The sequence below is a fragment of the Centruroides vittatus genome, unplaced genomic scaffold (assembly GCF_030686945.1).
Source record: "Centruroides vittatus isolate TY-2023 unplaced genomic scaffold, ASM3068694v2 contig_350, whole genome shotgun sequence".
NCBI classification, from domain to species: domain Eukaryota; kingdom Metazoa; phylum Arthropoda; class Arachnida; order Scorpiones; family Buthidae; genus Centruroides; species Centruroides vittatus.
Window position 1 is genome coordinate 1,235,032 of NW_027122173.1, and position 17,194 is coordinate 1,252,225.

Sequence of the window (17,194 nt, forward strand, 5' to 3'; positions counted from 1 at the left end):
TTTCCTCATAAGACCCAGGATATTGTTCTAGGAGACATAAAAACGTAGTTAAAGGTTCCCCTTTCAATCTAGATTGCAACACCGCAACTTTAACTTCATTACTCCATCCTGCTAAGCGGGCTATATTTTCGATGGTGTTGAAAAATTGTTTTATGTTTACAGTATCGTTTTGCGTTCCCGAGAACATGGGAATCATCCCCAAAAAGCCCGTAACAATTAACGGCTGATTTTGACCGTTACTTTCAGCTACGACTGAACTTCCGACTTGACTATCCATACTTGTCACGCTTATGATAATAGTAATATAACTAACGCGTCTAAAACTAAAGAAAATTTACTATACGTATCACTCCAGTACAGTACATAGACCAAGGACCGTGTACCCCTATTATAGTTGGGATCCTGTCGCGGACGCCATTGTGGTGTACACGAGGACGAACAAAAAAAAATATGAAATTTTACACAAAATAATAATAATTTTTTTTTATTAATTCACGTGGTCCTTTATACACTATATTCTTTGTGATCCCAACTATACACCGCCGATATATATAACTGTATCTGGTCAGTGCGGTGAAACCGTGTACACACAAAGGGGATTGATGCGTTTACGCGACAATGGTCTTTGTTTGTAGTCCTCACGGAGATAATACGAATTAACTTAAACTATCTTTAACTAACTTATAATTTAAAAGAAAATAGAAGAGGGAAGAATAAAGAGTAAGAATAAAAAAAAAGTGCTGGTGGGGGTACCTGGGTTTCTTTCTTGTCTGGTCTTCACTCTTGACGAAATGGAGACTTCTACCGCAGTCACTTGTAGTTGTCCTTTTCAATAGCTCTGATCAAATGAAAGAATCTATATCGCTAAACTCTCAGTTTTTTTTTAGTTTTCGTCTATGTCAGTTCTTTTTCTGTAGACGACCTCGGCACTTTGTCTCGATCCGTGACGACGACCACTTTCTTTTTCCCTCCGCTTCTTCTCAACGCTAGCCTCGGAATGCCTCACCCCCGCTTCCTGACTTGCCTCAGGGTTTTTGTTTCACACCTTGTTTCCGGTGTTATTCTATGAAATTTCGTCCCCACCAGCCGGAAGGAAAGACCGTTAGAGAATTCGAAGAAAAGACATAGAACAAAGGATTAACGAAACTTAATACTAGGCTTAACGCTACATATTATATACAACAATATGGCGTATCGCCACAAGCTATTTTCTATTCATTTTTTGTACATCATTGCACTCTAATTGATATTATTAGATGCTTCTACTTGAATTTGTATTTTGAATGCTGATAAACTTTTAAAAGGTACCTCAAAAGATCCCACAAGATGGTCACCTTTAATTCTTTTGTCTGTAGAGCTTTCACTCACATCTCTGAACCAGGGAAAAGGCTACAGGAATTTCTTACTATCAATCAAGCTGTCCGTCATGGATTCTCTAGGAAAATTTTTAAAGGGTTAATTGAATATGTCACACATGGTATGCACAGACATAACAGTACTCCCAATCCTCCCCATTTGGAAACATACAAGGTTGTCACATACAATGCAGGTCTTGTTTGTCTATAAAAAGAGATAGCTGAAACAATAACATCAACCTGGCCTTCAAAAGGAGCCTCAATGTATTTTCACTCCTCATAAATACCAGACCCCAACAATCTGGCAACACTTGCCAGAGTTATACTTCATCCCCTCACACATCATAGATTCAACAAAGAATTAGAGTATGGGAGCCACTAGCAGACAAATTGCCTCCTTAAAAAAACACTGATTGGACATATCTAAGGGACTCTACTTCACCACTCTATCATCATATGCTGTGGACCCTGACATGGAAGTCCATTTGGATAGGACCAGGATTCTCCATTGAACATCTAATAGAGCACAACTCTCGTTGAACTAATGGAGATAAACAAGGCAGTTTTGAAAAAGACCATCAACTTTAAAGCTGATGACACTTCCTCAATGCACAGAAAGTATACCTCCATTTCCCTTAAACATAGGCATTTACATGAGTTTATATTAAGACTTTTTCCACCAATCAGCTGGCAGCCAAACATAAATATCAAAAATAGTGTGGTTTTTTTTTAGAACTGTAGCTGTACGCTATATATTTTTGTTGTAAATATAAATTTAAGTTTAGTTTAGTATCCTTTTTTTTCTATTCTTTATTTCATCTCCTTCTAGAACTTTCTTGCTTTGTCTTTCTGGTTCATTATCCCTTGGGTGGGATTACCAATTCCAAGAAAGGTGTATGTAAACAAAAGGTGAGGCAAGGCCCTGGGGCTGATGAACAAAGGGAAGAGACACTTTTGGTCAGAACTCTCAACAAGGACAGACGGAGAGAAGGAAGGCACCAGATAGCTAGTACGACAATCGGAGACCACTAGGTTTCGAAAAAGAGACTTGGACTCGAATTCCGAAGAATAAGGGCGGTATTAGGGTAGCCACCCAATCAAATTTTAGACAATTGAAGGCTACGTTCACCTCAAGGAAGCTAGTGAAAGAAATTGAAAGGCGTGCCGACAGATAACACGAGGAGAAACGTCCCAAGAAAAGCATCAAACTAGTATCTCACCCAAGTCTTTGAAAAAATAGAAAAGTCTGGTATTTCTACCTTTTTTCTTCTTCCATTTTCCATCTTCTCTTCTTTCCTTAGTTATAATTAGCATAAGAATTAGTTTGTAAGTTTTGGCCTGCATATAGTTGTCGCCAGGGCCGGTTCTAGGGTTTTGAGCGCCCCGGGCAAAACAAAATTTGGCGCCCTTTCATACAAGAATATACAAATTTACTGCAAATTAAAAAAAAGTAAAAAAAGGCAAAAAATCAAAATTACACAATAAAGAACTGTATAAAAAATTTATTTATTTAAAGCATGGCAAGTGTTGTTAATGCAAAGTTACAGAAAGACAAAGTTATTTAACCATTAAGGCATATGACAGGCGCCAGTATCACTTTGACTATTCATAATTTTGTTGATATTTGTAATTTATAAATTTGATCTCGTCCATTTTTTGAATAGATTGTTGTGATACGTGATACTGATTACAAATTATCTTTTAAAAGTAAATAAAAATAAACTTTTTAGAGATTAAAAAGCATTTGTCTGCATCAATGTTGTGTGATAAAAGCCATAAAAATTCTTAGGTTTCATTATTTTAATTAGTAAATTTTTGTTTTTGTCTATTAATCTTTTTTTTTTTTTAGTTATTATGAATTCTGACTATACAAATAGTTTTCTTTGAATAATTGTAATATTATTTATATCTGTTGACAATAATAAAATAATTAGCGTTGTGACCTTTATTTGGTATTATTAAAGAAAAAACAATTTATTGCTTGCTAAAAAAATCGATGTCTCATGAAAAATGATCAATTTTAATTTATAAAATCTAAAAAAATAATGAATGTAAAAAAATATTTTATTTTTATATCGGCGCCCCTCAAAATTTGGCGCCCCGGGCAGTCGCCCGGCTTGCCCGCCCCTTTATCCGGCGCTGGTTGTCGCGCTCATTGATCTTTTGTTTGTTAGAATAGATTGTAACGTGTGTGTGTATAGAAATCACTTGTAGTTGTTGGGATCCAAAGAACCTGTTTAGAGCGAAAATAAATTACTTTGTTACGAGAATAAAATCTAGTTATTTATTTGTACTATCCCGCTCACTGGACCTTGTACTTGTCGCCCTAAACTTCACAGAACTTTAGCCTGAGGATATTCATTTAAAATGGATAGAAATGTTTGCTATGCAAGCGAATGGTACTTTGGTTGGTTTTTAGTTTATTGAGTTAGGTATTCTTAGTGTGATATTAACCAATATGAAGCAGTCATCATTTGGTATTAGATAATTCCCTCCTATCTATTTAATAAGTCTCAGAGAACTGTTTAGAAGCTGACTGTTGATTTTATTGTATGTTAGTTCTTTATAGCCACTAAGAGATAAACAATTAACGTATTTAATTAGATATTATTGACATTAAAATTTTTTCTGTTTAGGTTTTTTGAGTTTATTTTAGCACTAATAATAAAATAATAATAATGATGATATTATTATTACTTTTTAAAATATTTATTTTATGAATTAAAACTTGTAAATTCTAACTTTTAAACTATTTAAATAAATGTGATAAGAAAGTGAATTTCTGTTTTTTTTTTTTATAATTTAAGTTTAAAAAATTATAAGATATAAAAAAAAACTGGAATTACTAGTTATGAAATTAGACTTTTGAGATAAGATTAGCAATATGTAACTTATTAATATGAATGTTTTCATAACATTATATGTATTAAAAAGTAATTTAATGTTTTATATTAGCATAAAACTATTTTTAATAAGAGAGAATTATACTTATTGAGTTTATATTGTTACAGCTGATAGTATGTTTAACATTACCAAGAATTTTAAATTAGGCTTTGGATCATTTATTGATAAGGTAGTTATGCCATATGCTTCAATGGTACCAGCTCGGTAAGCAATATTTGTTTAAAATTTATATTTATTAACTTTTATGCAATGTTTTTATTTCCACTTATAGTTTAATTATTATTATGTTGGGTTTAGTGGGTTATACTTGGTTGACACCGGTGGCTGTGTACTATGCCAGACCAGAGTCAAGGCATAGCAACCAAAACAAAACTAAAATTAAATAAGTATGTCAGTGTCTGTATTCAGGAATTTCCTAACACTGTGGCATGTATTCAATATAGTGGCCTTCTGTAGTGTGATGTATGTATTTTTATTCAATTGTAATGTTCCCAGGCTTTTATGTAGTGTGTGTGGTATCACACCTGTACAGGAGAGAACAACAGGTACAATAAGCACCCTATCCATCCTCCACAGATGCCTTATTTCCTAGACGAGTTCTGTGTACTTGCTAATTTTTTCAGTGCATGTGTTTTGTATGTTATGAGTGTTTGGAATGGATATGTCTGTAATGTATGTGATTTTATTGTGTTTGTCAATGAGTGTGATATCTGGTCTGTTGTGGTAAATTGTTTTATCTGGGATTATGGCTCTATCGTAATACATTTTGTGCATGTTGTTTTCCAATGCTGTCTGTGGAATGTATTTGTAGTATGGTTTGTGGATGTCTAATAATTTGTGTTTCTTTGCAAGCTCTTGGCATATTTGCTACTTGATTATGTCTGTATAAATAATTTGTCTGTGCCTAGAGTGATGTGTTGTATAGTTTCTGGCATGATGTGACATTTTCTGCATATGTCATTTGTGAGTGTTGCATCTTTGAGTATGTGTTTTCTGTAGTTTTTAGTATTTATGACCTGATCCTGTATGGCGATCATGAATCCTTCCGTCTCCCCAAAGATGCATCCCCATGCTAACCAGCTGTTTGACGCAGTTTTGTCAACAAAATCGTGGGATAGGTCGTAAGGATGCCTGCCATGGAGTGCCTTTCGAGCCCACAATTGCTTAATGGTGTCTATGCTTTTTGTATGTTGTGTTTTGTCCATATGATGTGAGTGTAAGTTTAACGGTGTGTTATTTGAGTCTGCTAGAGTTTCTGCTTTATGTAATTGTGATGTTTCTTGTTTTTTGTAGAAAAACTCTCACAGTGACTGTAACTATGTCAATCAGGAGGCCATGTCCACCATCTTTATGTAGAAGGGTTAATCTTTCTGTGGCAGATTTAGAATGATGATGTTTATACTTAGTGAGTGATGTTCTTGTTTTCCTTTGGAGTTTCTTGAGATCTGTGTGAGTCCAATGTATAACTCCAAAAGAATATGTGAGTACTGGGATGACATATGTGTTTGTTGCTTTAACTGTGTGTTTTGCATTTAACTGTGTTCTAAGAGTAGCATTTAACCTACTTTGGTATTCTTTAATTAAATTTTGCTTTATTTGTGTATGTTCTGTTAGTTTGGCCTGTTGGAATCCTAAATACTTGTAGAACTCGCCCTCTTCCATGGATTCAATAACATCCCCATTTCCAAGTTCAAAATTTTCTTTTTTCAGAATTCCTTTTTCTATGTGAAGTGTTTTGCATTTATCTAGGCCAAATTCCATTTGTATGTCCTTGGTGTATGAATGTGCAATTTGTAGGAGTTGATGAAGTTGTTTTTGTGTGGATGCATAAAGTTTTATGTCGTCCATGTACAGTACATGAGATGTGTCAGTGTAAACTGTGTTGTGGTCTGAAGACCACGTGTTCTGTTGCCTAACCGGCTCATAACCAACCCCTTGGGTGGTTCACGGTGTAAAGAAGGGAGAGGCCCTCATAGCGTAAAAGCTTCCTGTTGTAAAAGTTAATGGGAGGAGGGGAGATATGTGGTCCAAAGATCACGTGTTCTATTGTGTGATCCTTGGGTGGGCCGCAGGGTAAAGAAAGGATGGGCTGCGTTTTTGGAAGAAAAAAAGAGAGAGGGGGGAGATCACGCATGCTCAATGGAAGAAGAAGGACTTTTTTTCGGAAGAAAGAATGGAGAGAGGACATGTAGACGATAGAGTTGCGAGATTGTTTTTTTGTGTGTGTTGTTTCTTTTGTTTTAGTGTTTGTTATAGCGAAGGGACAGAGTAGTGATTGGAAGGACTAAAATAAACTTTAAGTTCCTTGCATTGGAGTCATAGAATGTGTGATTTATTTCTTTGAAGTTTCTTTTTGTTTTGTTCCTGCACAGGGAATATTCTAAAGATCGAGTACTTCCCCACAGTGTTGTTTTTTCATGTCTGATATTGTAGCCATATTGTGTTTTGTTTAACATGTTGGATAATGGGTTCAAGGCTAGGCAGAACCAGAGAGGACTCAAGGAATCTCCTGAAAAATTCCTCGCCTAATGAATATTTGGTTTGTTTGTGTGGAAGTGTTATGAATCCTGAGATGTAGTGTTGTTCTCCAGTGCTGCATAGTGTTTTGGAAGAATGCAATGAGTGATGGATGTATTTTGTATATGTGTAGAATATGTAGCAGCCAAGTGTGTGGAATGCTGTTGAATGCTTTTCTGTAGTCTATATATGCCATGTATATGTTTCTGTGTTGTTTCTGTGCTTGCCGTAGAATGACTAAATCTCTGAATCTGTTTTTAGGTTTCATGTAGGTGATGCCCTGAGTAAGAAATTTTGGCATGTCTTGTAGATTGATGATGATGTGTGTTAGGTGTTTAGCTAGTTCCTGGTGCAGTTACGTAAACATTTTGTACCAGAAATTGTGAATTTTGTCTACACCAGGTGTCTTCCAGTTGTGTGTTCTGTTCACAGTATAGCAGATGTCATGTATGTTTATTTCAGCACAGGGCATAGTTGGTATGTTGTGCACGTTTCTGTTCTCCTCCTTGATCCAATCTGCATCAGCATTGTGTGTGACAGCACTGGACCAAAGAGAAGACCAATATTTTGTGAGTTATTCTTCTGTTCGTGTGCCACTGTGCTGTATATCAGTGTTTGTTTTGTTAGAAAGAGTTTTTTGTTGTTTGTAAATAATTCATTTTGTTGTTTTCATAGTGTACATGTTTTGTATCATTTGAGTCTACGTGCTTTGGCTGGAAGTTTTTGTTTTAGTGTATCAATGTATTCTGTAATGTGTGTGTTGTGATGTTCATGTTTTGTGTGTGTTTTGATTTTCTTGAAAATGTTTTTGAGTTGTTTTTTTCATTTGGGTGTTATGTTGTTTTTAGTGTATTGTGTCAGCCTGCCTAATTGCTGTCTAATGTCATTTATTTGTGTTTCTATTCTTCTCTGCCAGGCAGGCTTATGATAGAATTGTGTTTTCTGTGTATTTGTCTGTGATTGTATTTTCAGTCCATGATGTGTCACGACTGTGACTGCCCCAGCATAAACTAATGTATGAATGTCTGAGAGTGTAGAAATTGAATGAATGTAGTGTGGTAGTAAGTTAGTGTTTTTCCTACTTCCTTTGTCATGTTGATTTTTGGTATGCGTACTCTTTGTGTGGGATCTGTACCTGTATATTTAGTGAGTATTTCCTGAAATATAAGTGAGAGTGTATTAACTAAATCTATGTCAATGTTATCAGTGGTGGATGAGGAAGTGTCTGTAGTATCAACAGTGGTAGTTGTTGTGTGTGTGCTGTAACACAAAGTCACAGACAAAAAACCTTTTACAGTGTTGTATATGACAGAGAACCAACTAATGTTTTTGGCCTCCACCAAGGCCTTCTTCAGGTTGAGAGCTAAATGTCATTCCCCTCCAGACCACCAGAATGATGTGCCCAAGAAATAAACATAGTACATGTCGTGTTTCACCCCTCTGCCTGGCTCCGTTCAAATTCCTTGAACGGAGCCAGGCAGAGGGGTGAAACACGCTACCTCCACACATGCACAATCGAGTCCCCGTCCTTAAAGTTGATGCGGGTGCCTTCCATGTTGGCTTTATATATCTCCCAAGCCTCCAGGTGTCGTATGTGATCGTATTGAAAGGCCTGCCAGATTAACTTAGTGCTTGGGAAGCCCACCCGAATTTCCGGGCCGATAACGTATGTTGCCGGGGCAGTGGTGTGCCTGTTGTTTTTAAGGTCAGCTTGATGTGCCCATAACCGTTTCTGAATTGAACGTATGGTTGCACCAATGTAAACTAAATCCCTTCCAAACCTATCGTCCCTGATGGGGACAGAATAAACCCCAGGGGCCCTGCCAAGATTTATCCTGTCCTTAGCATTGTGTAGCAGCTTGTAAATCGTGCTGGTTCTCCTATATGCGATACTGGTGCGACAATGTCTAGCAATCTCCTGTGTAGGGGGTCCAGATGCTGACTGTAACGGACAACAATGCACCTGCCATTTGTAATGGGCTGTTGGGTGCCGCCCGCCGTAGATTGGGCGCCTGCAATGCTGCGTGGGGGAGGACGGTTGGCCTAGGCACGGGCCAAGCTGCAAACCAAGCCTTTACTGTAGCCATGCTCAACAGCTATCTTTTCTACGTGTTTAAGCTCTACCATGGTGTTGCGCCTGTTGGTATGATGCGTGTAGGCCCTCCTGGTTAGGGCCCTGAAGGCCGCGATTTTGTAAGAAAAGGGATCAGACGAGTTCGCGGGGATAAATAGTGACACGTAGTCCAATTTGTAGTAAACACTCGTTTCTATTTTGCCAGCGCTGAGGCATATGCCAACATCAAGGAAATGGGCGTGCAAGTTACTAAACTGATCAAGATTAAGGGTAAGGCCGTACACATTGTTGTTCATGCACGACAAAAACTCGTCGATATTTGGTTTGGTTTACCAAAGTATAAAGATGTCATCAACATATCTTAGGACTCCCAAATCTTCAGGCAAAGCACCTTAACCATTTAGGGTCATCTTGTTTACTCCTTTATCCAACTCACAACAAGTTTGAAACAACAAACAAAGATTTTTCTTTGAAACATACATATTAAATTTAGTATTATTTAAAAATTTGTATCAGCATTTTGTTGTGTTAAATAAATTTCAAAGAAACTGTTAGTTTCAGGAGGAGCTTTTATTTTTACAAAGAGGGGTTATTGTCCTGAGGGGTTATTATTTGGGGGATTTTTATCCAGAGAGTTGTTATTCTGTTATGAGGATGACAAATGGAACAGTGGAGCATATGTTATCCTAGCCATAAATGAGAAGACTGACATTAATATAGCATGTGCCAGATACACCTCAACATCTCTTAGAGGCTGAACATAAAAATGTTGCATGAATTTTAATTTTAGTTTTACAATTTATTATAAAATTTTTTGTGTGTATAAATTTTCACAAAGGCCAAGTTTACAATTTTTAATTGTTTACTATTATATGGTACAGTGGAACCTCACTTAACAAGCATAATTCATTTCAGAGTCGTACTCGTAATGTGAAACACTCATTAAGCGAAACAATTTTTTCCATAGAAATTAATGTAAAATACGATAATGTGTTCCATGTCGAAAAAATACTTAAATGTTTTATGTATAATGTTTATTCAAAGAAAGTTATACAATAAACATTGTTAAGGAGTGTGAATCATAATCATATTTTCTTCTAGTGCGAAATGAACTAACTTGAAATGAGAATTCAATTTGCAGAAGACAAAAAAGAAATCACAGATAATATGTTTGATAAACCCTCCAAACGATATGCCAAATTTTTGGGCTACGTAAAGGCTATAATTAAATAATAGTTAATTAATTAATTTGACTAGAGGTAGGTAGTTATGCTTCCATCTCGTATTAAATTTAATAATTATAAATAGTTAATTTTTAATTCAGACATTTCTAAAATTTAATATGAGATGGCAGTGTAACTGCCTACCTCCAGTCAAATTAATTAATTTCTATTATTTAATTATAGCCTTTACATAGTCTAAGAATTTGGCATATCGTTTTGGGTGTTTATTATATAACAGGCTTTGGTTGTTGATGTTTGTAATATGTGTAAATACAAGTTTGGAAAAATATGTGATCACAAGCGACACTAAGATGCTAGCAGAACGAGTGCTAAACACAGACTGATGGAGCATGCACACAATTCGGGACTTCCTCTCTCCTCGTCACTCGTTATGCAAAACATCGCTCATTAAGCGAGGCAAATGTTTACAATTTGTTTTTGCTTGTTATGCGAAATACTCGTTGTGCGAGGTACTCATTAAATGAGGTTCCACTGTATAAAGATGATGTTTAAAGTGGGGTATAACAGATACATTATAGTTGTGTATTCTGAAACTGTGTCTTCTTTTATTTGTTTTTACTGTCACAACTATGTGCATATACAGATTCAGCCAAAAGGATATTTCCAAATAAAGATTGATGTCAGAAATGCCCAGTGTCTGTATATGCAAATAGTCATGACAGTAAGATATGTTATAGTTTTATATTCCTTTGTACAACCTTCAGGTAGTGAGATAGATTGACTTCTATAGTCATCTAAATCATCAGAACCACTTCTCACTTCTTCCATGCACATTGTAAGAAGTGTGAAATTTATAACCACATGTGTTTAAATAACACGACTCCCTCTCTTCTGCCTGGAAATATCTCCTTAAGCTTTTGCATCAACTGTTGCTGTTGTAGTTCACTTTCTCTTGCATGTTTCACTCTATCCTATCTTTCTTCCTAATCCACACTGGCACCAACTTTCATTTTTGCATGTCTGAACATGGCCACTGGATAGAAAATAGCATTTCTTCAACTTCACCCACTGTTAAAGACGTATTGATTAATTCAGTAGAATAACTACAGTTCTTCTTATTACCTTTTATTTAAAAAGTAATAAAATTTTCTGAAATGAAGTTAATTAATTTTAGATTGAAAAATCCTTGTGGAGAAGACTTTTCTTGCAGTTCACCATATGGTTTTCGTAATCATCTCTCATTAACAAATGATGTTCGTGAATTTATTGTAAGTAATTTTTATATTTTATTATTAACTGTGTAATCAGTTTCATAATGTAAGAAATTTATGCCTATTCATAAACGAAAAATAATACTACTATATTGAAATTTTGTTTCTATTAAACATTTTCAGAAGAATACCAAATAATTAGCTTAAATAAATAAATCTTAAAATTTTACTTATTTTTGAAAGGGCATGTCTAAAAACTAACTAGTAAAAAATGTAAAATGTTAGGCATTAAACTTATGGTACAATTGTATCTTTCATTTCCTATTGTTTCCTATTAAGATTAAGATGTTTAAAGTTTCTATAACAGAGGTAAATTTTGTTTTTATCCAAGCATAAGGGTAATTCAAATGGTGCATCTCATTTAAATTTTTTAATATTAATACTAAATAGGTATACTGAATTGTTTTCATCCTCTAAAACATTTTCTCTCACTTGGAAATTCTTTGAACTGTGACGGTATTTTATAACTTCTCCTCCCTTATTTCTTCATGCTTTAAGTATATGGCCTTTTTTTATTACAGCTCTACAAACTTTGTCTTTCAATGAACAAATAGTAGCAAAATAATGGCCCCCTAAATGTCTATAACTCCTGACATCAGCTGATCTTTTTTGTTCATTTTGAACGTTTTTCCCTTTATGTGTAACTAATTAGCATCAAAACTGTGTCCTTGAATCTCTATATGATACTTTGTTTGCTAGACAAATTCTTTGGGCTGTTTCAAATGTTAATATCTGCTCCAATAACAGTCTTTTTCTAAGGCTTTTTTTACAAATACTGCATACAAGTCCATCTCTCAACATACCGTCCAGATTAACAAAATTACAATGTTCACTTAGATGACGAAGTTCTGCTATATACTCTGAAATTGTCTCATTTGATAACTGTGATAATTGATTCTGCTTATTAAAATTAAATCTTTGTACTGTTTTATTAGGTACAGGATTGAAAGGATTTTTTAACAATCTTGTTATTTCTTCTAATTTCAAATTGCTTACTAATTTTGGAGCAGCCAACAACCTAATTAGTCTGTAAGAACACGATCAGACTACAAAGAATTGCTTTTTTTCTTTGTTTGTCATCAATATTATTTGTTAGTAGATAGAACTTCAAGCGTTCTTGGTATGTCTTACATCAACCCAGTGTATTAGGGTTTTCTTTGATACTTTCAAAAGTTGACATATTAACATAACTAGAAGTCTTACAAAAATGCAGTTCTTACAGAAAAAAAAATCAGATGCAATCCTCTTCGTCAAATATTACAGTCAAACCTGTTTTTATGCGGGGGATAGGGACCGCATTAAAAAAAACGCATAAAAAAAAATCTCACAAAACTTCACGAATGGCTGTAAATAATAGTTTTCGCAACACAATTAAAAAATATTTTTTTTTTATGCGGTCAACAGGGACCGCGTAAAAAAAGTCTCACATAGAAAATAACTCAAAACCGTACGAAATAGAATTTATTGACAACAGATGTCAGCACTTGACTGCATCGTCTGGTCTATCGTCTGTTTTACATATTTTTGTCCAGGTGGTGTTTTGTTGACTTAAAAAGTAAATTGTTTCATTTTTCGCATATTCATGCAATAATATTACTATAATAAGTGCATTTATGCTATAATAAGTTTATTTAGCTATAATAAGTCAACGTAAGACATGACGAATCGCACGAGACTAGTCGCCAACTATACCACACAAATTAAAAATTCGCATTAAAAAAATCGCACAAATAAAAATCGCACATAAAAAGAGCGCATAAAAACAGGTTTGACTGTATATCTTAACTGCTATGAAAAATAACAAATCCATGACTCTTTACAATTATCTTTATTGCACTTCTTTTACATAAGACACTGGCCAGAAGAAAGGACCATGATTCCTTTGTTAGCTGTTTTTTATATTCTCCTACCCTGAGACAATAGTGTTGCCAATCATACAAATCCCGAGGCAATGGTTTTGCCAAGACATAACAAACAATGGTACTTTTAAATATAGCTAAAGAACTAAGTAAAAATAATATTGTCCTTACTACATTAAAAACAATCAACGTTTTATCTAGAAATCTAAAAATGGTAATTTGCAATCAGTGGCGAGACTTTTGTTTATCTCATGCCATGCCTGTGCTCTTTTATCTTTTTTTTTTTTCAATAAAATGAAGAATTAAAACTCCATAGGCATTCATTTGCCTGAATAAGATTAATTCTAAAGCTGTGCTCATCATTATTTTCACTTTCTGCCATGATGATAACTGTTTTCAAAGTTGCCACAATATGACATGGCACAAAGGTCTTTGCTGATTGGATGCATGTTTGCAATTGGCATGAGTAGAACAAACTTTCTGTTTTCAGCTGCAGTTGAACTTGTGCTGGTTGTAGGAGGGGGTTTACTAGTTATTTGGAACAGCTGTCACAGTAAGGATCAGAAGTTGCTGTAAGGATACAGAAGAGCTATATGTAGTTTGCAAACTGCAATTTCGCTACCATGGATATATGCAATAGGTAATGAATAAATCCAATTAAATATCAATTTTATTTTTTTATTGCATATACAAAAGGAAATGTCATAAAACTGTTGTGTCTGAGATGGATGAAACGATCTAGACATAAAGATCGGTAAGAATGACGAGGACTTAACAATATAACTTCACACAATAACAAAATTTATTAATTTAAATAAAATAAGAGAAGGAAAAATGCGGTCTTAACCTAATAAGATACAAAAGAAAAAATTTTTACAGACGATAATTACACACGTTCGAGTCACACAATAATTTCAGTCGACTCAGAATGGGGAGTCCACACGTATTGGGAAAAAGTTCTTACCAACGAAATAAATATGGTGATTGAATGAACAATTCCTCCACTACGTAATACTCTTGTTACGAAAGGCACATACCGGTTCCTCACGCCGATGGATCTGGATTATTATTCTCAGTCTCACCGCTCTGATTCTTGTCTTCCAATCTGTTAGCAAACAACCTTCGCAATCGATTGCCCCTGATGAGGTTCTTCCAGGCCAATGTCCAAGAAAAAATGTAAAAACAAATGTCTCCACACGCACTTTTTATAAGCTCCCGCCATCCGGGGACTTCTGTACCATGTGACCCGTCAATTCACCAATGACCGCTTACAAGCTTCACCCGTCAAAGGTTGGTACGCGACAACATAAATGGAACGGAATTTATTTCCGTTTCACCAACTACAATACACAATCAATCAAATAATTGACACTAATACAAAAAAAAATACATTTAGTGATCAAGCACTACAAAACAATTGATATCCTCTCCAAAAATAACACCCATAACAAAAAATTAAAATACAAATAAAAAAATAGCTAACAATCAAAGTACATGATAAAAAAATATACATAAATAAAAATAAATGATTATATATTATAAAGTAACTATTTACAAATGCATTTAAAATGAAAAAAATCTTCATGTAGAGATTGTTCCACATAGCCCATATTCTGAACTGACCAATAGAAAAATGATATGAAGAAAATGAAAAGCCCAAAAGATGGGGTAAATAAGCATGTTTGGTTAGTAACTCATGGTAGAACTCAACCACAGCCAATCTGAATGAATAGAACCATGAAAGTATTTGTATAAAATTCAGTGGCGTGCCGTCATTGGAAGCGATGGAAGCGCCGATTCCACCTTTCAATGACCTTCCCTTGAATTTTATAAAATATAAATTTTCATATTTTAACGTACTTTGAATTAATTAAAATTAATATTTTATTATAACTTCATTATGTATCTTTTACAAATTTCTATACTACATGTGAAAAAAACGATAAGATTGCTATTGTATATTCGAATAATTTGGTGGCGGAAGGAATGTCGAAACCGGGTCAGTCTCCAATCAGCCAGATTATATAGGCATTAGCACATGCGGTTTACAATGCACCAACCTCACCCGGTTTAGCTGGTAGAAGCGACACACTCGTAAAGAGTACAGCTTTATATCCCGGAGCGGTTGTGGGCTGTTATCTGCCTGCCTGTCAACTTCCAAGCAGCCAGATTATAGGCATTGGCGCATGCGCTTTACATAGCACAAACGTCACGGTTTAGCTGGTAGAAGCGACTCACGCGTAAAGAGTACGCGACTTTATATCCCGGAGCGGTTGTGGGCTGTTATCCGCCTGCTAGATATTCGGCCACCCTCGCCCGATTATGTGAATCACGAGCAGACTAGATCAACGGCGGGCAACCCGTGGGCCAGCTACGGCTGGCGAAAAGTTTCTATCCGGCCCGCGAGATCTTTAATAGATTATTAAATTGGAAAAATAACTAATTAATAGTTATTTTTCCAATTCTTTGTAATTTTCGAAAACGATAAGAGAAATAAATGTAGTAATTAACTTTTTATTTATTTATTTCATATTTGCAGACTAAAAAAATTACGAGTCACAAGAAAGCGTCAATTAACTACTACGGCCTGCGGAAAAAACGTAAAATTTATTCTGGCCCATGTTATAAAAAGGGTTGCCCACCCTAGACTAGATTTATAACAACCCAACCGATAGGAGTTTACTGGCACGTTTTTATGATAGTTCTGTATAGTTGACAGGAGTTTAAAAAAACTCCATTAAAATATTTGATATATTTATTCTGCGTTTATTCCGCTCTCCCATCTTATATTACTTACGGATTTCAATGTTAAACCGGTGATATTACAATTTAGTATGTCCCATCTGTAAGGGGATGCAGAATAAACGTATACAATTCTAGTACAGTGTTAAAAAATTAACTGTTACTTTGGCAGCATCGTTTACAACCAAATTTAATGAATGAGACGTACAATGGTACAAAAAAAGCTCTAGAATTTATTTTCCTTAAATTTACGATTTATATATCCGCTGTCATAAAAATTTGTCTTTCTACTGTTTTCCCAAGACTACAGATATTCAGGTACAAAGTAACTGGTTTCGACTTATTTCTACTTAAGAAGTGACTAAATAATTAAGAGATTAGGGAATGGGGACATAAATAAAACCCTGTTGAAAGAGCCAGAATTTTACTTCAACAAAAGCTTAACAGAACCAATCACTCGCTCAGTACAGTGGGAAACTGATTTCCGTGTACACCTGGTATTAAAACGAATTAGTTAGAAAACGAATGACTATTAAGTTTAACAAATTTAGACTTTTACAGCTACGGTGAGAAACGTTTAAAATTTACAACAGCCCTGTGGCGTCCTTTGAGATATACTAGTGATGCGACAAAAGAGGCATTTGACATTGACTGGTATCGGCACCCTCGGGATTTGGCACGCACACACTCACTACACACCTACCTGGACCGTCACTAGTTCCATCCATTAGCTACTCGTATCAAGATATTTGACTAAGTGGATTGTTTTAAGATTTAAAAAGTAAAGAATATTTTATGTTATTTTTATGTACGTTTCTTTACAAAGCTATATTTTAATTATAATTTTCTTTAATAGTATATTAATACAATCGAACAATACATTGTACCAGGTATGTATATCCACCGCACATTTTATTTCACCGAGTAAGTTTTTATAATTTATTTTTAATTTTAGCCCTTATATCGTGGCTAGCGATTCAGAATGTAATTGTGATATTAAAAATACATTTAGAGAAGTCTACAGTTTTTACTGGCTTATCGAACAAATGAATACGAATGGACCCTAGACCAGTAATTCTTAACAGGGGGGCCGCGGCCCCTGGGGGTAAGAAGTTTGCCGGGGGCCGCCAAATTATGCAAAATTTCCTTCAGAATATAATAAAAAGAAAATTGATGTATAATCCGAATATCGTATTGAAAAGTGAAATAAGAAAGATAGTTTTCCTATTTAGTTTTTATTTATTTATTTTGTATTTCTTCCTACATACAACTTTGTTAGTACAGAAGA

General features: G+C 34.9%; 1 protein-coding gene across 1 annotated transcript in view; it reads left to right on the plus strand.

Annotated features, from left to right (window-relative positions):
• The window catches only part of LOC136974556 (integrin beta-PS-like), a 200,173-nt gene that overhangs the window by 127,854 nt on the left and 55,125 nt on the right, over positions 1-17,194 (plus strand). The window contains exons 15-16 of the mRNA XM_067269471.1: positions 4,367-4,463; positions 11,209-11,302. Of these exons, the coding sequence (XP_067125572.1) occupies positions 4,367-4,463; positions 11,209-11,302 (191 nt within the window). The remainder of the gene's footprint in view (positions 1-4,366; positions 4,464-11,208; positions 11,303-17,194) is intronic.